This window comes from Siphateles boraxobius, unplaced genomic scaffold (assembly GCF_051911475.1).
Source record: "Siphateles boraxobius isolate OS27281-9 unplaced genomic scaffold, OSU_SipBor_1 86, whole genome shotgun sequence".
Lineage (NCBI taxonomy): Eukaryota > Metazoa > Chordata > Actinopteri > Cypriniformes > Leuciscidae > Siphateles > Siphateles boraxobius.
In genome coordinates this window covers 8912403-8937212 of record NW_027509215.1, presented here as the reverse complement: position 1 = coordinate 8937212, position 24810 = coordinate 8912403, and the positions used below count along the sequence as shown (strand labels likewise).

At 41.0% G+C, this 24810-nt stretch overlaps 1 protein-coding gene across 4 annotated transcripts; it reads left to right on the top strand.

Moving 5' to 3' along the window:
• Window positions 1-24536, top strand: tpm4b (tropomyosin 4b). 4 transcript variants are annotated; one of them, XM_077222334.1, is made up of 9 exons: window positions 1-461; window positions 5120-5245; window positions 16099-16232; window positions 17303-17420; window positions 17528-17598; window positions 18673-18748; window positions 19382-19444; window positions 19746-19815; window positions 23815-24536. In XM_077222334.1, exons 1-9 carry the CDS (start codon window positions 348-350, stop codon window positions 23895-23897), a joined length of 855 nt encoding a protein of 284 aa, XP_077078449.1. In that variant the 5' UTR covers window positions 1-347; the 3' UTR covers window positions 23898-24536. The 4 variants fall into 4 exon arrangements, with proteins under 4 accessions (XP_077078449.1, XP_077078450.1, XP_077078451.1 ...); XM_077222335.1 differs by lacking the exon at window positions 23815-24536 and adding an exon at window positions 22580-22938 and having other exon boundaries at window positions 15-461; XM_077222336.1 differs by lacking the exons at window positions 1-461; window positions 5120-5245 and adding an exon at window positions 12284-12720.
• The last annotated feature ends 274 nt before the right edge of the window (window positions 24537-24810 follow it).

Sequence of the window (24810 nt, the reverse complement as noted above, 5' to 3'; positions counted from 1 at the left end):
GGTTTGAGGAGTGTGTGTGTGTGTGTGTGTGTGTGTGTGTGTGTGTGTGTGTGTGTGTGTGTGTGTGTGTGTGTGTGTGTGTGTGTGTGTGTGTGTGTGTGTGTGTGTGTGTGTGTGTGTGTGTGTGTGTGTGTGTGTGTGTGTGTGTTGAGTAAAAGACACCAGGGAATGAGTCTCGCCTCCTCAGACTCAGGTTTAAACCATCGGCTGCAGTGTTTCAGTTCAGTGTGACTCTCACTCTCATCTCACGAGGACCAGCGCTGGGATTTCTCTCTCTCTGTCCAGTAGCTCTCAGATTCCTCTTCAGTCTCTCTCTGGTTACACACTCCAAGAGCAAAAAGAGTAAAATGGAGGCGATTAAGAAGAAGATGCAGATGCTGAAGCTGGATAAGGAGAACGCCATCGACCGGGCAGAACAGGCCGAGTCTGATAAGAAATCAGCGGAAGACAAGTGCAAACAGGTGAGAGGAGGAGGACGAGGAGTTGATGTTTGTTAACTGAGATTAAAGTACTTGTGGTAGGGTTTTATTCAGACACTATGGTATAATACTACACTCTAAAAAATGCTGGGTCGTTTTAACCCAAATTTGGGTCAAATATGGACAAACCCAAACATTGGGTTAAAAATGTAATTTAAAAATGTAACCCAACAGTTAGGTTTGTCCATATTTGACCCAAAGTTGGGATTAAACAACCCAGCATTTTTTAGAGTGATATGGTTTTACTTTGATATACAAGTTATTTAAAAGTTTGCATGCTTAAAAACGTTAACAAAATACTTTATAGTGACTTTATGGTCGCTAAAATGCACTACATTCAGTTCTGTGACATGCTTAAATGAGATGAAATTAGTTTCTCAGTCTTATCAAAATATAGTCACTCGCTCTGCTTCTGAAATGACTTTCTTTTTCATCCGACATCATTAGTCCCTTTTATTTTTCAATCAACGTTCTGGTATTTAACACCTATGATTTTCATGATTTAATCAGTATATGATAAAAAAAAAAAAATTATTTAGCCATTTACACACACAAAAATAAAGCCTTTTAAAGATTATGCATTTCAATTGTATAGCCTAGTAAGATTCCATCCAGCCAAAGAAATCTCTATTTCTGAATAATTTTTCACAATCTGAATAGTTTAAGGAGACATAGTTTGGGAACTCGGGCTTCATTTCCCAGACACCGTTGAGGGATGATGATATCCAGGGCTATAGGAGCAGGAATAATCCCGAAGCGTGCCAGCTGTCTCTCTCTCTCTCTCTCTCCCTCTCTCTGTGTGTGTGTGTGTGTGTGTGTGTGTGTGTGTGTGTGTGTGTGTGTGTGTGTGTGTGTGTGTGTGTGTGTGTGTGTGTGTGGAGATGTTTACATGTAGCATCCCACAAACCTCTCACATTCCCACACATTCCAGAGCTACATGCCTGTATTATAAACAATTTCAGTTCACTCAAGGCCATTTTAAAGAATTTTCATGTATTCATCGTTTATTATTATTATTATTATTATTATTATTGCCAATGTGTAAACAGCTGGTAATGAATCGTAAAAAAACGAGACCTTCCCTGACTTTTTTAGGTTGTCTATGAAAGGCTGTATAGACTGATTTTTATGTAAAGGACTCGGGACGTTTTTTCCGGGAAAACTCCTATTGTGATCATGTGACGCTCCCGAGAGCCTCTCTGAATTTCAATGACATATTAAATTAATGTTTACGATAATGCAGAATTTGAAAGAGCCGACCTGTACTGTAATGTCAATGTGTCATGCAAAGAAAAGGGATTAATTCAAGATATAGTCTCACATAGTCAGAACTATATAGGCCCTTTAGTCTATAGTCTCACTCATAACAGTGTAATTTGAATTACCTCATCTGTCGACATGATGTCAGTGAATCGCAGAGCTGGTGTAAACATATCCACATCGATATGATCATGCTTTCTGAACTGCTGCTTTATTCTCACCGCTGTTGTGTTTATTATTGTGTATTAAAGCGCGCAGCACATTTTTATACCTTCATCTAAACGTCGCTCTCAGCAGTGTGTTCGGCGTCTGGATGTTCGTATATCCCGGCAAACTAAGGTTTTCTAGCTTATTTTTACCTCTAAGTGAAGAACGAAAAATAACTTCGTTGTATATTAGGGCATTGAAACACCTTCAGTCTCTTGTGCACGAGCAGTAAGAGCTGCTGCAGTTCACTTAACGGCCACCGGTGTCGCTAATAAATGAGTTAATGGAATGTAAGTGATAATGGAATGTAAGTGATGATGTTTAGAAGATTCCAGATTCTAGAATTAGAATCACACGAACAGAATTCCAGCACAGATCTGCTCTACACACATGTGTCAGATAGAATAAAGCCCTCTCAGTCTGACAGTGGCAGATTTCACTGATGTTTGAGGCGCAGCTGCAGACGGTAATATCAGCGTCTCTGAGGACACACACTGATCAGTTTAATAATGCTGAGCCTGTGTTTCACATGTGTGGCCTCAGAGACTCGTGTAGTTCATGTAGATGCACTGTTTGCAGGATCTGAAAATAAACTGAACTGTCAACACATGAACATGAACTCTCTCGCTGAACTTTCTTGAAAGGGCAATGAAGATTAAACAATGATGATATCACTTTCATTTGCTTTCTATCTATCTACACTCAAAAAAAATATTCTTTAAACTAAGTTAATTCAATTATGGATAGTGGTTCCACACAAGCAAATTATTTTGTATTAAGGTTAATGATATTTTTTGAATATATGTAAGCTCCTTGTGTTGTGACAACTCAACTGAATGAGTCCAAATAAATCAATGGAATTGCTTCCCTGTAACTTAAACCGGTGAAGTTTGGTGTACATGTTTTAGTTTATTTAAAATTGCACTAAAAAATAAATGTATGCTGTATTTACATAATTTCTCAAATGAATTACTGGACCACAGCTAGCTATTAGCTAATAACAGCATTTATTGACATAATAAATGCCAAGTTTAATATGCTCTTTCTGCATCAGAATTGCAACTATTTGAATCAGTCCAGATCCTACCCAAATGCTCTACTCTTCTCCACAATGGTAACCCAGTGTAATTTAAATGGTTCTAATAATTGCAATGTAATTCAACATTAAACACAATTGCACACAATAAAGTCTTCCCCTTTCCTCATTTTCTAAAAAACACATAAAATTACACTTAATTTCAAGATTTATTCTGTCTTAATTCAGCTATATGCAAAGCATGCTGGGAACTAACAAACATCCCAGTGTCAGTTAATGCAACACAAATCATTCATGTAATCCAACACACACGGATTTTTTTGAGTGCATCTATCTATCTATCTATCTATCTATCTATCTATCTATCTATCTATCTATCTATCTATCTATCTATCTATCTATCTATCTATCTATCTATCTATCTATCTATCTATCTATCTATCCATCCTCCCTTTATCTATCTATCCATCCACCCATCCACCCTTCCTCCATCTATCCATCCATCCATCCTCCCTCTATCTATCTATCTATCCTCCATCCATCCATCCATCCATCCATCCACCCTTCCTCTATCTATCTATATATATCTATCTATCATCATCCTTCCTCCATCTATCTATCCATCCACCAGTCCATCCTTCCTTCATCTATCTATCTATTCATCCACCCTTCCTCTATCTATCTATCTATCTATCTATCTATCTATCTATCTATCTATCTATCTATCTATCTATCTATCTATCTATACATCCATCCTTCCTCCATCCTTCTTTCCTTCCTCCATCTATCCATCCTTCCTCCACCCATCCATCCTTCCTCCATCTATCTATCTATCCATCCTTCCTCCATCCATCCATCCAGCCTTCTTTTCTTTCTCCATCTATCCATCCTTCCTCCATCCATCATTCCTTCCTTCCTTCCTTCCTCCATCTATCTATCTATCCATCCTTCCTCCATCCATCCATCCAGCCTTCTTTTCTTTCTCCATCTATCCATCCTTCCTCCATCCATCATTCCTTCCTTCCTTCCTTCCTCCATCTATCTATCCATCATCCTTCCTCCATCCATCCTTCCTCCATCCATCCTTCCTCCATCTATCTACCCATCCTTCCTCCATCCATTCATCCATATTTCCTTCCTTCCTCCATCCATTCATCCTTCTTTCCTTCCTCCATCTATCCAGCCTACCTCCATCCATCCATCCTTCCTCCATCTATCTATCTATCCATCCTTCCCCCATCCATCCATCCTTCCTTCCTTCCTCCATCTATCTATCCATCCATCCTTCCTCCATCCATCCATCCTCCATCTATCTATTTATCTATCTACCCATCCATCCTTCCTCCATTCATCCATCCATCCATCCATCCTTCCTCCATTTATCTATTTATCTATCTACCCATCCATCCTTCCTCCATTCATCCATCCGTCCATCCATCCTTCCTCCATCTATTTATCTATCTACCCACCCATCTTTCCTCCATCCACCCATCCATCCATCCTTCCTCCATCTAACTACCCAGCCTTCCTCCATCCATCCATCCTTCTTTCCTTCCTCCATCCATTCATCCATCCTTCTTTCCTTCCTCCATCTATCCATCCATCCATCCTTCCACCATCTATCTACCCATCCTTCCTCCATCTATCCATCCATCCATCCTTCCTCCATCCATCCTTCCTCCATCTATCCATCCATCCATCCTTCCACCATCTATCTACCCATCCTTCCTCCATCCATCCTTCCTCCATCCATCCTTCCTCCATCTATCTACCCATCCTTCCTCCATCCATCCTTCCTCCATCCATCCTTCCTCCATCTATCTACCCATCCTTCCTCCATCCATTCATCCATCTTTCCTTCCTCCATCCATTCATCCATCCTTCTTTCCTTCCTCCATTTATCCATCCTTCCTCCATTCATCCATCCTTCTTTCCTTCCTCCATCTATCCTTTCTCCATCTATCCATTCTTCCTCCATCCATCCATCCATCCATCCTTCTTTCCTTCCTCCATCTATCCATCCATCCATCCATCCATCCATTCATCCATCTAAAAGGGGTTGAAATCCTAATAAATAAATTTCTTTAAATCTATCCGTCCATGTTAATATGTTCTGTTGTTGGTTTTGTTTCATCAGCTCGAGGATGAGTTGCTTGGTCTACAGAAGAAACTGAAAGGAACTGAAGATGAACTGGATAAATATTCAGAAGCTCTCAAAGAGGCTCAGGAGAAGCTGGAGCTGTCTGAGAAAAAGGCGTCAGACGTGAGTATTCAAGCGTTAGACGCTGTTTACTAATAACATACTTTTTCTTCAAAGAGACGACAGTTTTCGGTTAAACAGCATCATCAAAATCAAAAACACATGTGATCACAATAATAACTCCCTCATAGCTTTTATATCCATGTGGCAAATCTTTGCACCTGGTCGGGATGCGAAGGTTCAGACAGATTGTTCTCATTCCTGTGACAAAGGTGCTTTAATCATAGTGGGAGCATGTCAGCAGCTCCATGTGGAAAAAATGGGAAGAAAAAGTTTCCCCACATTCCTTTTCGGCTACCGTTGACAGCCTCGAATAAATGTCTTTCCCAGTCATTCTGTTACCGGACGCCCCACAGACGTCAAACATCTTCAGTGTGCAATTTTCTAGCAAGACTTACTGGAACTCATCTGCCTTTTTTTTGTTTGTTTAACTGTGGAATCCGGGCTCACATGCTGAGGAAATGGATATTTAGGGCGAGAGCCACTTCTTAAACCCACAGGGAGAAAATCCAGACCGCAAAGCATGAGAGCCAGAACTGCACAACCGAGAAACATTATTAAAAAGACTGTCTGGACGTGACGTCCACCGTCCCAGAGCTGCATTCTTTCAACTGGGAGATAATGTGCTGCACAATTCTTAAAGGGACTGTATAAATAATAAGCTTATTATGAAATGCTTATTCAATCCATACAATGACACCACATCAAGCTTCGAAAAGAGCATTTCATTTTGACTCCTGTGCTGTATATGTTTTTACATTTACATTATGCATTTTATAGACACTTTCATCCAAACCGACTTACTGCATTGCATGCATTTTTTTAGTCAGAAAACCAATCCATAAACTGATGTTGCAACTTTAATCGCAAAATGTAACTTACTTAAAGTAGTTCACTTTAAAATGAAAATTAGCCCATGATTTACTCACTCTCAAGCCATAGGTGTCACAGTCTTCGTCTGCACCGGTCTGTCTTAGTCATCTTCACTACACTTCCCAGAATCCTCCTTGTCTCCACACCTGAACTCACTCCCTCACTTACCAGCCTGTTCCTCGTTATCATCATCTGTGTCACCTGTCTTCACATCATTATGGTTCATTTGTCTCTGTATTTAGTTTCTTCTGTTCAGTCTGTCTTGGTCGGTTCTCGTCTATGTTAACTGGTGTTTGCATCCGCTCTGTCTGCCTGTACCTGTTTGTTGTTTTGATTTATAGTAAAGTTTATTGTTTATTTGAATTCCTCGTCTCCTCGTGCTTCCTGCCATACACCGCCCGTGACAGAAGAACCGACCAAAATATGGAGGACGCTATGGAGGCTTTGCTATTTAATCAGAATGGGAGTTCTCTGGAGGAATTTGTTGCAGTTTACCTGCATCTGCATCAGGACGTTTACTGGGAGGAGGAGTTCTTAAAGCAGCGGTTCTGGAGAGGACTGGATGATCCACTAACCCAGATACTGCTGCTAGAAGACTTAAATCTTTCTTTTGCTGAATTTATGGACAGAGCTCTGTGGGTTTGTGGATCCTCCCTCACTGTGGGCCCTGAGTCATGTTCTGCCGAGCCTGAGTCTGAGCTTTTTGACGACCTTCCTGAGCTTCTTCCGCCAGAGACCGTCCAGCCAGAGACCGTCCAGCCAGAGACCGTCCAGCCAGAGACCGTCCAGCCAGAGACCGTCCAGCCAGAGACCGTCCAGCCAGAGACCGTCCAGCCAGAGACCGTCCAGCCAGAGACCGTCCAGCCAGAGACCGTCCAGCCAGAGACCGTCCAGCCAGAGACCGTCCAGCCAGAGACCGTCCAGCCAGAGACCGTCCAGCCAGAGACCGTCCAGCCAGAGACCGTCCAGCCAGAGACCGTCCAGCCAGAGACCGTCCAGCCAGAGACCGTCCAGCCAGAGACCGTCCAGCCAGAGACCGTCCAGCCAGAGACCGTCCAGCCAGAGACCGTCCAGCCAGAGACCGTCCAGCCAGAGACCGTCCAGCCAGAGACCGTCCAGCCAGAGACCGTCCAGCCAGAGACCGTCCAGCCAGAGACCGTCCAGCCAGAGACCGTCCAGCCAGAGACCGTCCAGCCAGAGACCGTCCAGCCAGAGACCGTCCAGCCAGAGACCGTCCAGCCAGAGACCGTCCAGCCAGAGACCGTCCAGCCAGAGACCGTCCAGCCAGAGACCGTCCAGCCAGAGACCGTCCAGCCAGCTCTGGAGGAGGCAGTGCTCCTTGTGAGATCCATGGCTGTTTTGTGTGTGTGGGCAGCACACACATTCGTCACAGCCCATGAACCTAGCTCGAAGCCCTCTTCACCGCTGGTCCCGTCCAGCACAGAGCCTTCACCGCTGGTCCCGTCCAGCACAGAGCCTTCACCGCTGGTCCCGTCCAGCACAGAGCCTTCACCGCTGGTCCCGTCCAGCACAGAGCCTTCACCGCTGGTCCCGTCCAGCACAGAGCCTTCACCGCTGGTCCCGTCCAGCACAGAGCCTTCACCGCTGGTCCCGTCCAGCACAGAGCCTTCACCGCTGGTCCCGTCCAGCACAGAGCCTTCACCGCTGGTCCCGTCCAGCACAGAGCCTTCACCGCTGGTCCCGTCCAGCACAGAGCCTTCACCGCTGGTCCCGTCCAGCACAGAGCCTTCACCGCTGGTCCCGTCCAGCACAGAGCCTTCACCGCTGGTCCCGTCCAGCACAGAGCCTTCACCGCTGGTCCCGTCCAGCACAGAGCCTTCACCGCTGGTCCCGTCCAGCACAGAGCCTTCACCGCTGGTCCCGTCCAGCACAGAGCCTTCACCGCTGGTCCCGTCCAGCACAGAGCCTTCACCGCTGGTCCCGTCCAGCCCTTCTGAGCCTTCACCACTGGTTCTATCCAGCATAGCCGGGCCTTCACCGCCGGTTCCGTCCAGCCCAGAGACTTGTAATGACTCTGTCACTCTCCCCATTAATTTTTTTGGGGGGGGCCATAGGCCCTCGCCGTGGGCGCCCAAGGACCCACGGTCACCCGAAGGGTCCTCACCGCCATGGCCGCCCGACGGGTCCTCACCGCCATGGTTCTATCCAGCATAGCCGGGCCTTCACCGCCGGTTCCGTCCAGCCCAGAGACTTGTAATGACTCTGTCACTCTCCCCATTAATTTTTTTGGGGGGGGCCATAGGCCCTCGCCGTGGGCGCCCAAGGACCCACGGTCACCCGAAGGGTCCTCACCGCCATGGCCGCCCGAAGGGTCCTCACCGCCATGGCCGCCCGAAGGGTCCTCACCGCCATGGCCGCCCGAAGGGTCCTCACCGCCATGGCCGCCCGAAGGGTCCTCACCGCCATGGCCGCCCGAAGGGTCCTCACCGCCATGGCCGCCCGAAGGGTCCTCACCGCCATGGCCGCCCGAAGGGTCCGCACCGCCATGGCCGCCCGATGGGTCCGCACCGCCATGGCCGCCCGAAGGGTCCGCACCGCCATGGCCGCCCGAAGGGTCCTCACCGCCCGGGATGCCCGAGGGTCCGACCGTTCCACCCTGGACGCCCGAGGGTTCGTCTGCTCAGCCCTGGCCACGCCCACGTCCTGCTCCGCCCTGGCCACGCCCACGTCCTGCTCCGCCCTGGCCACGCCCACGTCCTGCTCCGCCCTGGCCACGCCCACGTCCTGCTCCGCCATGGCCGCCTGCACTTCCTGATCCGCCCTGGAGGCTTCCCGTCCCAGTTTGGCCACGCCCTGGCCAGCCTTCAGGGCGCCCGCCCCCCCCCCCCCACCCCATTGATGTTCTACGGCACGAGGTCGTGCCTTGTTGAAGGGGGGCATTCTGTCACAGTCTTCGTCTGCACCGGTCTGTCTTAGTCATCTTCACTACACTTCCCAGAATCCTCCTTGTCTCCACACCTGAACTCACTCCCTCACTTACCAGCCTGTTCCTCGTTATCATCATCTGTGTCACCTGTCTTCACATCATTATGGTTCATTTGTCTCTGTATTTAGTTTCTTCTGTTCAGTCTGTCTTTGTCGGTTCTCGTCTGTTAACTGGTGTTTGCATCCGCTCTGTCTGCCTGTACCTGTTTGTTGTTTTGATTTATAGTAAAGTTTATTGTTTATTTGAATTCCTCGTCTCCTCGTGCTTCCTGCCATACACCACCCGTGACAATAGGTGTATATGACATTCTTCTTTCAGACGAATACAATCGGAGTTATATTAAAAAATGTCCTGGCTCTTCCAAGCTTTATAATGGCGGTGGATTGCAACCAACAGATTGAAGCTCAAAAAAGTGCATCCATCCATGATAAACAAACTCCAAACGGCTCCAGGGGGGTTAATAAAAGCCTTCTGAAATGAAAAATATTCATACTTAACACGTTACAAAGTAAAATTCTAGCTCAGGATGGCTTGAGGGTGAGTAAATCATGGGCTAATTTTCATGTTAAAGTGAATAAATTATTATCCCCTAGCTCTTTATATAAAATTTGCATGTTCAACTTTTTCCGCATACGTACACTCACATAAAGTGATATATATAGCAAATCTAAATTGCTTGAATCGTTGCTAAATGTACACAATATTATCATTCAGCTCTAATCTGTTAAATATGGCTATAAAGCATGAAGATTTTAAGATATTATAAACATTAACGTCATGATTTTCTGCAAAGCTGATTTTTATATTGTGAAAAGCACCATATAAATAAATTTGACAGCTTGATGCATGAACTGATATTATATATTTTATAAGTCTCCTAAAGCCATAGCTTGAATGCATCATGTTTTCAATGTGTGGAAAATGAATAAATAAGCTCTGTTCCAAAACTTAGACACCATTTTCTAAGATATTCTTTAGACAATCACAGAATGCATTGCTTTAAATACACGACACTGACACACATTTGTTGTAGGATTCACGCTGAAACAAGTTTCACTCAGAAATTGCTAGTAAATTTCACAAAGAAAAAGCAACAACAAAAAAAGAAACATTGTAACACTTTCTATGAAGCCTGTATTTATAATGCATTATAAGGGTATTCTTAATGAATTATAATACATGCATAATGCCTTAAAACAACATTATAATATGTTGTATCATCTGGTAAATAATCATAACAACATACATTGTAGCACTTACAAATACTTACAAAATAGTGCGTTTGGTATAACTTTTAAGAGTACCAGATAAAGCATGTATTTATAATGCATCATAAGGGTTTTATTAATGCATTATAATGCATGCATAATGCTTTATAAATAAACTTATAATGTGTTGTATTATCTCATTAACAATCATAAAACAATTGTTTTAAATTCTTTGTTGTGTTTTAAAACAAAGTTAATTGAAATTGAATGTTAGGATGCAGTAGACAGCTCACTAGGTTTTAGAACAGAGATGTTCTTTATTTTTATTTTATTTTTGTTGAACAATTTCTTTTAAATTATAGATAATTGACTTAACCCAAGCTCTAAAAATACTGATAGGTTGTTTCTGTTTCATTATTTTGACAAATTAGATTTAAAAATCCAGATGTTCCTAAATCAGATCACGGTGCATGGCAAAATCTCTTAGCTTGTGTAATATTTCTATACAATGCAACAGTGTCTGTGCAGAGCATGAAGTTCACTTCATTTCTTTCCTTTCACTCACAATTACACACACACACACACACACACACACACACACACACACACACACACACACACACACACACACACACACACACACAAACACACACACACACACACACACACACACACACACACACACACACACGCACACACACACAGGAATGTGAGGAATTCAACTAAAGCAAACAATGAACCTTCAGCCCTTGAATCTAATGAATCCAACTCATGGGGGAGAAACACACACACACACACACACACACACACATACACATACACACACACACACACACACACACACACACACCCTCCAGTCGTCTGCAGCTCACTAAACCATTTGCAAAAATACTCTCCCACACGTGCTGGAATTCACTGAATGGGACACAAATGCGATTGCAATAGCGTCATGCAATGAATCCTCATTTATAATGAATTGATTTATAACTCACTCTTGTTGTCTTTACACTGAGGTTTGATTAAGGCCATCAGCCATTATAAACTGATTTAACCCTATAGGTAAACAACCTTAACTGTGATAAAATCATCTTGGCTTGCTTTTATAAAACAGTGGGTAAAGCATTGGATTACCCATCATGGTTTAATAAATAATGGCATATTAATAATAATTGGGGTAAAGTATTCTAATGGGGTAATGCAATTCATCAGTCTGACTATGTGAAGCAATGGAGCATTGATATAAAAGGTGCACTCACAGTCACAGGTGTGTGTTTATCACATTTTACAAATGTGTTTCAACGTGGCTCATGCGATTATCATATATTTTAATGAGTCAGACAATATAACTATTTCTGTCTGGACTTTGAGAACGTGTTTCCTAGCTCAGCGTGTGAAATTCATCAGGGCCAATAATCACACAACAACACACACCTCCTCCTACGAGTGTGTATGTGTGTATACGAGCGACCGAGCAGATGTAGCCTAACTGTGTCTCACGTGCAGATCCACTTAAATATCTTATGCATTTGTGTGTATTCTTGTAAATAATAATAGATGCATGATTTAAATACGATGTAGAATAGCTTGCCATCTCATGGGCATCACTTCATTTTCTGTTGTTAGGATATAAGGATTAAAACAAAAGACTCTCCAGGCATGTTAACTTAGTTGTATAATATTTATGTAACTTATTTTTTGATTGTTTTTAAAATGCAAAGCTTTAAAAATCACATTTAGGGTGTAATTGTTTGTAATTTATACTATAGAAAAATGAGTGAAAAAATTGGGCATCATTGGTTATTAACCAATGTATTATATGGGGATTTCCACAAAATAATATCTGAGAGTGTGTTGTAAATGTGCATGAGTTTCAGAAAAATGACTAAATTTCCCTGTGAATGATGCATGTATGTCCTCTGTTAACATTGTTAATGAATAAATAATTTAAACTAGTGTGAAAAGTGCTTATTTTCTGTGCATTGAAGATTTGACCTGATGCAATCACAAGTGGTCATTCATAAGAAACACCAAATATGTCCAGAAGTCAGCACATAATAGCAGAAGTCAAACAGGAAACCCACCCCCAGTGTCATCTGAAACCCGCATCTTCTTCCTGGGATTGGACTCTTTCTTTCTCTCTCTCTCTCTTTTTCCCTTTTTTTTGCGCATTCCTGCCCTTTTTTCCAGGATTCCTCATTTTGCAGCGCCGCGCGCCAATGGAAAGTTCGCGACTTTTTTAAGCAGCGGATCCACATCTGCGCCCTTTACTTATGAAGTTATTTATTTGGACATTTCGCTCAGGTGTTTTGTAAGGTTTGGAGATGTCTGTGAAGTCTTTGGACGCCGTGAAGAGGAAGATCCAGTGTTTGCAGCATGAGGCGGACGAGGCGCAGGACAGAGCGCAGTTTCTGCAGACGCAACTGGACAATGAACGAGTCCTGCGAGAGAAAGTGAGGAATCCATGATCTTTCCTCCTCTTTTTTTCTCTCCTGCTGTTGTCTGACGATTTTCACTCGTTTCAGTGCTCGCTGAACACACAAATAATGAAGACCGGGGCTAGTTGTCACACTTTAGTGAACGTGTTAGTGAAGTTGAACACTTGCTTGATTTATTTTACAGTTGTTTATATCTGAGAATGTTATTTTTGTGAATTTTATCTTCAGAAATTCCAATAGGTGAGACCGGGACTATAGTTGTCACACCTCATCAGGGCTAAATGTCACGTGTTTTAAATTTTGTAATTTTATCCTCTTCTTCTTTAGTTTATTTTGGTCACAACAGTTGTTTTGTGTTTTATAATTGTTTTACTTTTGCTGAACATATGTTGTTATATTGTTGAATATGGCTACAAATCAGTGCCAATAAACAGCAGGTTCCCATTGTGACAACTTACCCCATAATGTGACCACATGCCCTTCTGTAGTCAACTAGTGTTAAATGAACTTGAGCAATAATGGTGGAAAAATGTTCAAAAGTTTAGGCTTTTTTGTAGTCAAGACTTTAAGGTTTGCAGAAATGGACTTCTGGCGTGATTTAAAATACTTTTAACTTGATGGGTGTTGAATGTTCACACTAAATACTGTCTCTCAGGGTGGGTTTGAAAAACCACTTTAACCTGGAGGTGAGAAAAATGTTATCTTTGAAGTGGGCGTACATGAATGAATCTGGACCACATCAAACATCAAACCTGTCACCTCATCATCATTTCTGCTCACTTACACCTGTTTTAAACATTAAACTAAACCCATAACATGATGCCATGATGGAAACCCCTAAAAGGTTCTATATATGAAGAGCCTGACGGAACCCTTTAAAGTTCCATTTAGAACCTTTTCTTCTAACAATAGAATACAGCAGCAAACCTACATTCTTTACATCCTCACTTCCTGTCTTATTAATTTGTTGCAGTTTGGTCTGAATCTCTTGACCCAGATGTGTTTTCAGCCATACAGCTTTGGAAAGGCACGAGTTGTCACTTACTTAATACATGCAGCAGATGCAATGATCTGGAAGGATTTATGATCTGGCTCCTCACCTCCAGCAGATAGAGAACAGATTTATGCTCGCCAGGAGAATCAGCACTAGTCAATTTACTTTTGAATGGTTTCGTGGATAAATGTCTTACTGACCTTAGTCTCAAATGATTTGAGCTGTTATTCGCATTCATTTTATAGCTCTAAACCCTTGCTGTATGACAAAACATTTAGTCATTTGTGTCTAGGAGAGACATTAAGCACGTAAAGCCTGAATAATAATCAGAAAAAAATGTTTTTCTTTTAATTGAACACTTTATTGAACCCTTTGATCAAATATAAAAGAAAATATAATTTAAAGTTTGCATGTTTTGTATCATATTTGATGCATCATGCTTTTATGGCTCATATAGTGAGAATAGCTCATAATCATGGAAGAAAAAAACACCTCAGTTTCATTCAGAGACTCAAAATGAGCAAAGATATTTACATTTACATTTATGCATCTGGCAGACGCTTTTATCCAAAGCGACTTACATTGCATTTCAAGGTACACATTTACATTCTTATCAGTTCTTGCTTTCCCTGATATGCAGTTTGGTTCAGATGCTGGTATTGGACAAAAAGTAAGATGAAATTCTGATAGCTTCTAATGTAAATGAGATCTTATATAGCAGAATACTTACATAAAATGCATATACATATCAGTCATTGCTCTATATCTGCTATATATGCTATTTAAGTGCTTAGCTTTATGATAAAAGTTCTGTAGTTTACAACATATAAAGCGATGTAAAACAGACGGCATGTAGTTGATTGGGTTTATCAGCAAAGTTTTCGTCATGTTGATAATTCTAAATTCATTTATAAAATATTATACAGTATAGGATTAAATACTAAATTAAACGTAATGTAACTGTACTTAAGATATTTGTGCATTGAAGACCAAAAGCGTTTGATATTTTCCTTGCAGCCGTTTTGCTTTGTGACTTTTAAGGAATCAAAATGGTATGATAATGTCATGCGTGTTTGAGGCGTGAGGCCCAGTGTGATCTGTGCAGGAGCCAGAGAGGACAATCTCTCATTCAGATGAGTCAAACTGAAAGAATGAGCTTTCACTCTTTGTGGGAAGAAAGCTTTCACATGCCTAGCTCCGCCTCTCTGGTCATAATGGGTGGAGCTTGATGTCCAGCCCCTCCTCTCTGGTCATAATGAGCAGAGCTTGATGTCCAGCCCCTCCTCTCTGGTCATAATGAGCAGAGCTTGATGTCCAGCCCCTCCTCTCTGGTCATAATGAGCAGAGCTTGATGTCCAGCCCCTCCTCTCTGGTCATAATGGGTGGAGCTTGATGTCCAGCCCCTCCTCTCTGGTCATAATGAGCAGAGCTTGATGTCCAGCCCCTCCTCTCTGGTCATAATGGGTGGAGCTTGATGACCAGCCCCTCCTCTCTGGTCATAATGGGCGGAACTTGATGTCCAGCCCCTCCTCTCTGGTCATAATGAGCAGAGCTTGATGTCCAGCCCCTCCTCTCTGGTCATAATGAGCAGAGCTTGATGTCCAGCCCCTCCTCTCTGGTCATAATGGGTGGAGCTTGATGACCAGCCCCTCCTCTCTGGTCATAATGAGCAGAGCTTGATGTCCAGCCCCTCCTCTCTGGTCATAATGAGCAGAGCTTGATGTCCAGCCCCTCCTCTCTGGTCATAATGAGCAGAGCTTGATGTCCAGCCCCTCCTCTCTGGTCATAATGAGCAGAGCTTGATGTCCAGCCCCTCCTCTCTGGTCATAATGAGCAGAGCTTGATGTCCAGCCCCTCCTCTCTGGTCATAATGAGCAGAGCTTGATGTCCAGCCCCTCCTCTCTGGTCATAATGGGTGGAGCTTGATGCCCAGCCCCTCTTCTCTGGTCATAATGAGTGGAGCTTGATGACCAGCCCCTCCTCTCTGGTCATAATGGGTGGAGCTTGATGACCAGCCCCTCCTCTCTGGTCATAATGAGCAGAGCTTGATGTCCAGCCCCTCCTCTCTGGTCATAATGGGTGGAGCTTGACATCCAGCTCCCCCTCTCTGGTCATAATGGGCGGAGCTCAACATCCCACTCCCCCTCTCTGGTCATAATGGGCGGAGCTTGACATCCAGTGCCCCCTCTCTGGTCATAATGGGCGGAGCTTGACACCCAGCTCCACCTCTCTGGTCATAATGGACGGAGCTTGATGCCCAGCTACCCCTCTCTGGGCGTAATGGGTAGATCATTTGGCTCTGCAGTGAGCGCCACTTGTTCCTTAATGATATTTGACCCCCCGTATTCCTTTCGATTATAACTAGGATCTTTAACCACTGCTTCTCTGTATGTGCACAGGCGGAGGGTGACGTAGCCGCTCTGAACCGCAGGATCCAGCTGGTGGAAGAGGAACTGGACCGGGCTCAGGAGAGGCTGGCCACTGCTCTTCAGAAACTGGAGGAGGCAGAGAAGGCGGCGGATGAGAGCGAGAGGTCGGTATTATACACACACACACACACATACTCACACATGAATCTGTGCACACAGGGTCAGTTCAGGTCAACATCATTTCTGTATCGCTTTATACAATACAGACTGTTGCAGAACAGCATTACAAGGTTAAACAATAAAATAATCATTCAGTGACGCACTGCATTCAGAAGCGCTGCGCTGTTACACTAGTGAACTGACTCGAGGCCCACAGAGAAGGAAATGAATAGTTGAAATAAATTCGTTATTTTTGTTGGTTTTTGCACACAAAAAGTATTCTCGTCGCTTGATAAACTTAAGATTGAGCCACTGTAGTCACTTGGACTATTTTAATGATGTCTTTAATAACTTTTCGGGGCTGGCAAATTTCAATCCCTTAGAAGCCTATGGAGGAGTGATCCAGCTCTCAGATTTCATCAAAAATATCTTAATTTGTGTTCCGAAGATGAACGAAGGTCTTACGGGGTTGAACAACATGGGGGAGAGGAATTACTGACAGAATTTACATTTTTGGGGGAACTATCCCTTTAACAAAAACCAGGCGGAATATAACATTTCACAGTGCTCAAGTATAAATGCGGCCAATATTTAACACCAAACATAAATAAACCCATAAAATGCATACCAGCATCACGTAATCTTCTTTTAAGACTTAAATTAAGTATAAACACAACAACATTTCCCACATTACACAACACAAGTATCCTCCGTTCCGGGTTGCGCCATTATTGCGGAGACGTGACAGAGCGCTATAAATAGCCCTCGTTACCAACAATCACGTTTACAATGTTGCCGATTTAGCGCATTTGTCGCTATTTTGACGTTTAATCTCTGTCACTTCAACGAACTGGTAAACCTATCTGAATGTATATGTATGCAATGTGAGTTAATTGTAGCAGGGCGATGTTAAGTTTGAATGAACAAGTGCTATGGGTCATGTGTGCATCCGGACCATAGCGGTAACAGAGGAGCGTCAAATTAGTGTGTGTGTGTGTGTGTGTGTGTGTGTCAGAGCCAGAGCCAAACTACCGCCAGATTAGGTCTCCCTCTTTACAGTGTGTTTTGCATCCAGGGGCATAAAGGTGATTGAAAACCGTGCGATGAAAGATGAGGAGAAAATGGAAGTTCAGGAAATACAGCTCAAAGAAGCCAAAAACATCGCTGAGGATGCCGACCGCAAATACGAGGAGGTCAGGCGCACACACACTTATAATACAGTTTACAGACACTTTATCATTTGAATCACGAGTGGTTCTGTAAATATCCTCTCTGAGTTAATTTGTGTGTGTGTTTGCAGGTTGCTCGTAAGCTGGTGATTTTGGAGGGTGAATTGGAAAGGGCAGAAGAGAGAGCGGAGATTGCAGAACTGTTAGTACTCACTAAGTTCAACACAGTAAACAGATTTAAAAGAGGACCTAATGTGCTTTTTTACATGTTCATCTTTCTTTAGTGTGTAATGTTGCTGTTTTAACATTTAACATTTAACGGAGTTTCTTCCGGGAAGGAACACGTCACAATATTCCTCATTTAAATAATTCACATGCAGAATAAAGGGGCGGGGCCTGGTTGAGTTAGTTGTGAGTTTGAAAGTTGAAGTGGTGGTTATGGTAAGGGGTGGGATATTTCCGATTGGCCAATCACAACACACTGCTCCAGCTGACCAATCAGAGCACAGTGTGCTTTTCAGAAGGAGGGGCTTCATAGAGACAGGAACTAAACAGAGCGTTACTGACAGACTGGGAAGAGAGGAGCCGCAACAATGGAGAATATGTGAAAAATAATGTTATACAAATAATGAACATTCAAGCATGAAAACCTGTTTTAGAGCCAGAAAACAAAATCAAGACTTTGTAAAAGGGCATAATAGGTCTTCTTTAACCAATCAGAAGTTGCTTACCTAAACAGATTCAGTACAGGTCTGTGCTCTACTAGAAAAACCAGCTTAAAGTCAACATGCAACAGAGATCAAAACCCATTGTAGTTGCAAGCTGACATTTTTATTAAAAAAAAATTTCTTTGGAATAACATGCACTGATGAATTGTGCAGTATTAGACCGGGAACATGAAGTAGTCTAATTTGATTTTATATTCACTTTAAGGTGGTTTCTCACAATTCTGAGGTTTGTTCTTGAAATTACCGGTTTAGATATAAAATCTGAATTTTGAGATATACACTTGGAATTGCGAGAAATAAAGACAGAATAATTACATATAATTTGTTTTATTATGTGGCAGAAACACGCTTTTATAGTGTCTTGCTGATCTAAGCTGGTTGAAAAACGGACTAAATATTTGAAAGTTAATGGATTATGACGTAATGATCAATATAGATAAGCAGAAAACGACTCTTGATGTTATTAAAATACTTGGTCAGGAACTCCCATTCAAGCTGTAAAAAGGTGAAGAATGCAAACATTTTACATTTATTTATTTTTTTTACAGTAAAGGTGGAGATCTGGAGGAAGAACTGAAAAATGTAACCAATAATCTCAAGTCCTTAGAAGCTCAATCTGATAAGGTAAGTCAGCTGACTTATGACCCATAATTCCACGGGGCAAAACGGATTTCGGTGTAAAGTGTAAAGTTAATCAAAAGCTTAATTTCACTGTAGTTAAATACAACGAAACATTTAAACATGCATAATTAGGACAGTTAAGTAAATAAGCTTATGAACTTTTCAAAGTGAGAATAAAATGTATTAAAAGAAATGTATGTTGACGTCCAGTCAAACTCTGCACAAATTCATCCGCCACTATGAATTATGGCTAATAATAAAACAATATTTAGCTCAGAGTTTGTTCAAAGATAAGCTGGTAAATCACACTTGTGCAATTGTTTATTTACTTACAAAATTGTGAATTTTCATATTCAGTTTATGTCATAGTAGTATTTTTGTAATATATTGTCATATCAATACATTTTATTTACATTATTTACATTTATGTATTTAGCAGACGCATTTATCCAAAGCGACTTACTAGAGCAGAACTAAGCAACTCATCAGGGAGCCAACAATATTTGTAATATTTATTTCTTGACAATTCAATTTACTTTTGCACAATAAACAATTCTGGTATTATGTTGCTACTGAGTTTTAAAGCGAAGTTGAGAACCAATAGTCTAAATAACCTTTTGTTTGTTTTCTCTGTAGTATACAGAGAAAGAGGACAAGTATGAAGACGAGATCAAAGTTCTCACTGATAAACTGAAAGAGGTGAGAAAGTTGAACCTAAAACAACTGTTTATTCTTATAGTTTTGCATCCAAATCTTTCATCTTATTCCAGAAGCATGCTTTACACAAGTACACGATGCAGATGCCAATCCATGGCCACGTGCAATCTTATTTTACTGAACTAGGGGGCGATTGAAATTCCTTGCATTAAACCAGATGTGTCATTATTAGATAAATGAAATGTATAATGGACACACACATGCATTTGCATTTTGTGTAGAGTATATTTCATGGCCATTCTCTGACGTTTCACTCAATCTTTCTCTGTGTTTTTCCCCTCAGGTCGAGACTCGTGCAGAGTTTGCTGAAAGGTCGGTGGCTAAACTAGAAAAGGCCATCGATGACCTTGAGGGTAAGTTCTCCAGCGGTGATTAACTGTTCCTCCCTCACTAATGACGTCACTAATACCGTCAGCTGGAATTTAACCTTTGTCCCCTTTGACTGTGTGCAGTCAAGCTTTATTGGTCTGTTCATTGTAGTGAAAGAAAGAAGAGCGGTAATAGTGCTAGCATGTTTGACCTGTTATTCCTGTTATAAGTCCCCCTGTAGTCAATCCTTTTATCCCTTAAAACTCATCTGTTTTGATGTTACCAAAATGATACATTTCTAGGGCTGGGAAAAGATTAATCGCGATTAATCGCATCCAAAATAAAAGTTTGTATTTACATAATATATTTGTGTGCACTGTGTATAATTATTTTGTGTATATATATATATAAATACACACACATGTATATATCCATTTAAGAAATATTTGCATGTATATACTGTATATATTTATTTATAATTTATATTATATATAAGTATAAATATTATGTCTTAAATGTATACATGCATGTGTGTGTATTTATATATACAAAATAATTATACAGAGTGCACACACATATATTATGTAAACACAAACTTATATTTTGGATGCAATTAATCGCGATTAATCTTTTCACAGCCCTAATTTAAACGCATTTAAATTTAATTTCTTCATACCTTAAAGTTGTCATGAAACGCAAGTTGAGATTGTCCTTTTTTCCTTATTGTGACGTATATCCGAGTGAAACGGCTTCTGAAATTAGAAAAAAATGTAAGGTGGGGCTTGATTTCGTCCTTTGGGAATTGATTGGATCGTTGGAGGTTGGGCGTTGCTAACAAAATGGAGGCAGATTTGAATGCCAGTTTACAGTCAGTTGTGGAGGATTTCTCTCTACCGGACTCACACCGTTAACCTCCCTTGAAGCATTTTTAATTTAGGAACCCGACGATGAGAACGAGGACGAGCAGCCAAATTTTCCAGAAGGAATCACCCCATAATTATGAGCCTCCCACGAACCAAGATGAGGCGGCTGATTGCCTAGTTATAAATACACGATAGCAACGCCCTCTAGTAATAGATTTTGACCGGAAGAGAAGAGAAGTCGTTTCGAGGGGGGAGGGAAGGGTAACGTATTTGATTAAAGATTATAAGGGTACATGAATTTTAATAGTGCACAGATATTTATAATAAACACTACAATATTACATATAAAAATACGAATGGTAAAATTTGATTTCATGACGACTTTAAAATAGCTTGAATGTAACTCCACACTCGTGCTTCATTTAGTATATGCAGAAACATGAATATGCAAATTAGCCCCGCCTCCACTCACTCACACCAGCTCAGAGATCCAGTCGCTCAACTTTACTGTAGTGAATGCTGCACGATGGCAAGTGGAAATAATGGTTTAATTAAGCCATATATGTTTGAACCAGACACTGGTTCGGAAGAAGTGGAAGAGCGAGTTATCTAAAAGTCGATATATCAGAATCATAATGTGTTTTATATATCGCTTACTACGGCTAACGAATAACGGTAGCTGATATGGTTAGCCTTTGGCTTGACTACGTTATCAAACAGCTGGATAATGACACTATTGTACAATATACAATATCTTCTGTAGAGCTGCTATATAGCTAAATTGAATTTATTTTAGAATTAATGAACTTTGCAACATTGACATTGTTATTGAACTGAATTGAATCAAAAATGTAACTGAATTGAGCTGAATAATGACACTATTGTCTTCTGTAGAGCTGTTAAGAGCTATAATTGAATTGTTCTCAAATTTGATGAAGTTGCTTTGAAACAATCTACACCGTATAAAGTGACATAGTAATAAATTAAGCAAACGCCCAAGGCATACGCAGAATAAAGCGGCGGGGCCTGGTTGAGTTAGTTAGTAGTGTGTTGAAACTGGCAGTTATGGTAAGAGGCGGGACATTTCCCAAACACACTCGTATCACTTGACCAATCACAACACACTGCTCCAGCTGACCAATCAGAGCACAGTGCGCTTTTCAGAAGGAGGGGCTTCACAGAGACAGGAACTAAACTGAGCGTTAATGACAGACTGGGAAGAGAGGAGCTGCAACAATGGAGAATATGGGGAAAATTATGTATTTTAAACATTCAAAGATGAAAACCTGTTCTAGACGAGCCCAAAAACAAAATCAAGGCTGCATCCCAAATCGCATACTTCCCTAAAATATAGTAGGCGAAAGAGAGTATGTGACAAAAGGAGTATGTCCAATTTCACAGTTCTCATAAAAGAGGAACAATACCCGAATGACCGGATTCATCCAGTGAGACTCTGAAGTGTGCATATGATGGACACTTTACTATCCCATGAGGCCATGGGAGAGGATTTATGAATGGCAGCTGTCACATGATAATGACATTTACATTTAGCTGACGCTTTTATTCAAAGCGACCTACAATTGCTATATTTCAGAGGTCGCACGCCTCTGGAGCAACTAGGGTTAAGTATCTTGCTCAGGCACACATTGGTGTCTCACAGTGGATTCGAACCCGGGTCTCTCACACCAAAGGCATGCGTCTCTTATCCACCGCCATCACCACGCATGGACAACTGTAGTACCTACTCAAGAGAGTATGCGATTTCGGGCGCAGCCCAAGATTTTGCCCAAAGACTTGATGTGCTCTGTCTTGTCCTCTCTGACCTGTTGAACTGACTGTTTCCTTTCTTTTCCTCCCTTTCTTTATTTTTCCTGTTCCTGTTTCCTGCTTCCTCCATCCTCTGCTGAAACGCCTCTCCTTTCTGCTCTTGACCTTTGACCTCCAGATGAAGTCTATGCTCAGAAGCAGAATTACAAGGCCATTAGTGAAGAGCTGGATCTTGCACTCAATGATATGACCTCATTATAAAAGGTTTATGTGTCAGCAGTGCTTGAGCTTAATATTATGAGTGCCTCAATATCATGGAGTGCATCAAAGATGCATCATTATTACTAAATCAGAACTGTGATTGACAGCCTTCTCGTTCAATCAAGCATTGCTGCTCTGCATAAATTACCCTGTGGCGATCTGATTGGCTGTGCCTCTGTTAGTCTTTCTCTGCTCACCCTGGTGCCTTACATATTTGCAGTCTTTTAAAGTTTTGTTATTCCTCTAAAATGTAATAAATATTTTCTGCTCTTTAAACAGTCCCACTTGTTTTCAATTTCTTGCTTTTACGAATATAACATATTTCCTGCCTCTCTAAGTCTAGTCTTAATCTTTCTCCTTTAAGTCATCTTTGTAGCTCTTTTCGTAATAAAGAAGCACTTATCAACTTTTTTATACAACACAATTGATAATTACTTTATATTAAAAATGTGAATGATCCTCTTTTGTACAGCATAATGCTTTTACATTTACATTTATGCATTTAGTAGACACGTTTATGCAAAATGACTTACAATACTGGAACAAAAGCAATTCCTAGAGCCAACAACATTCATGATGTATATTCGTAATGTAATATATTTGTAATATATACAAGGTTTATGAGACCGCTGGATTAGGAAGCATGCTTGAGAAGAGGAGAAATGCTGACTTAGCTATGAATTTGATATGATATAATATTGCATACTGTAGTACTCCTATCTAATATTTAGTAAGAACTCAGGAGACTTTCAAAATATTTATACAAATGTTTTACTGCAAAATATTCAAATATATGCAACATATTAAGGTTGACAAGAACACTTGGTCACATACTTGGTTTCCATTTCCATGATAACAAATTTTATTTAAAATAGTTTGACTCTTGTGGCTCCTATAAGCATATATTATCACTTAAAAAATCTCAGAGCACATTGTATTACTGTATTTAAAAAGGTTTATGAATTATCGTTAAAAAAATCGAATGGGATTGTACTTCCATAACCCAGCTGCGGTTTATGGTTTACTGGTTTCAGGCCTGGAGGGAGCAGGTTTGTTATGAAATCTGTTTACAAAAATTGCACAGATATTGGCAATCAGTGATGTTTATATGGAATCAGTAAATTCACATCTTGTAATGCTGGTGTATTTCAGAAAGTCTGGCTGAGTCAAAACAGCAGAACCTGGAGATGCATCAAGTCCTGGATCAAACGATTCAAGAGCTCTACAGTTTGTGAGCAAACCAGAAGAAATACGTGAAGAATCCACATTCCAGCAATGTTATTATGTGTTTCTGGTTTTATGTTGTAAGTTATGTTACTTCCATCTATTATGTTCTGTATTTCACTTTGTAATTTTCTGATTATTTCATAATGCACCTACTGTGGTCCATTGAATAATAATAAATAATTGTCTTGTTGCTGCCATTTGTCCCATTGGTGCAAATACATAAACCCCAAATACTGCTTTAACGGTTAACGGTACTTTATGTTTTTGGATTTAAAGATAATTGCATGTAAGAACTATTTTTCCTAACCTGGAAGGTCAGTGCTGTTTTATTTCTTTCTTTTGATGAACATAAAGAGGGAAGTTATACTTAAAACAGTAAAAACGCAACAATTGTCAGTTAATAAACCAATTATTAAATCACATGTTAGGGAAATGTATGCGAATGTACTAAAAGACATGAACGAATTTGTAAAGGCATTATGTTTTAGAACAATTGGACTGTGTTTTGGAAATACTAAGTTTTTAATAGTTTGTTGTGGGACCATTTTGTACCCTTGACCCCTGCAAGATTTATTTTCACTGTGGTTTAATGTTTTTTATTATACGTTAAACTAAATAAATGTTTATTATTACTTATTTGCACATCACTTTCCAGTCTTTGAGAATTGCATTGAATTATTTCAATCATAATTTTGCAAAGAAAAATTAAGGCCGTTTAGGATCAATAAGATTTATTGCATTTTTACATTGTTTTCATGACATTTACCCTCAAATTCTCTTTATTGCGATGCAAGATATATTTAATGACGACGGCATATTTTATGAATATTAAAACAAGCAACGTGTCTCACGAGATACATAGTTTTTATTGTCTTTTTTGGGGCATAAGAACGATTTTTTCATCAAATTCTTTTATCACGT

Bases quoted from the DNA above. Each gene is read 5' to 3' on its own strand.
- tpm4b (XM_077222334.1), top strand. From the start codon at position 348: ATGGAGGCGATTAAGAAGAAGATGCAGATGCTGAAGCTGGATAAGGAG. The intron at 5,246-16,098 runs GTGAGTATTCAA...GTATGTGCACAG, and splicing joins CTGAGAAAAAGGCGTCAGAC to GCGGAGGGTGACGTAGCCGC. The intron at 16,233-17,302 runs GTCGGTATTATA...TTTTGCATCCAG, and splicing joins GCGGCGGATGAGAGCGAGAG to GGGCATAAAGGTGATTGAAA.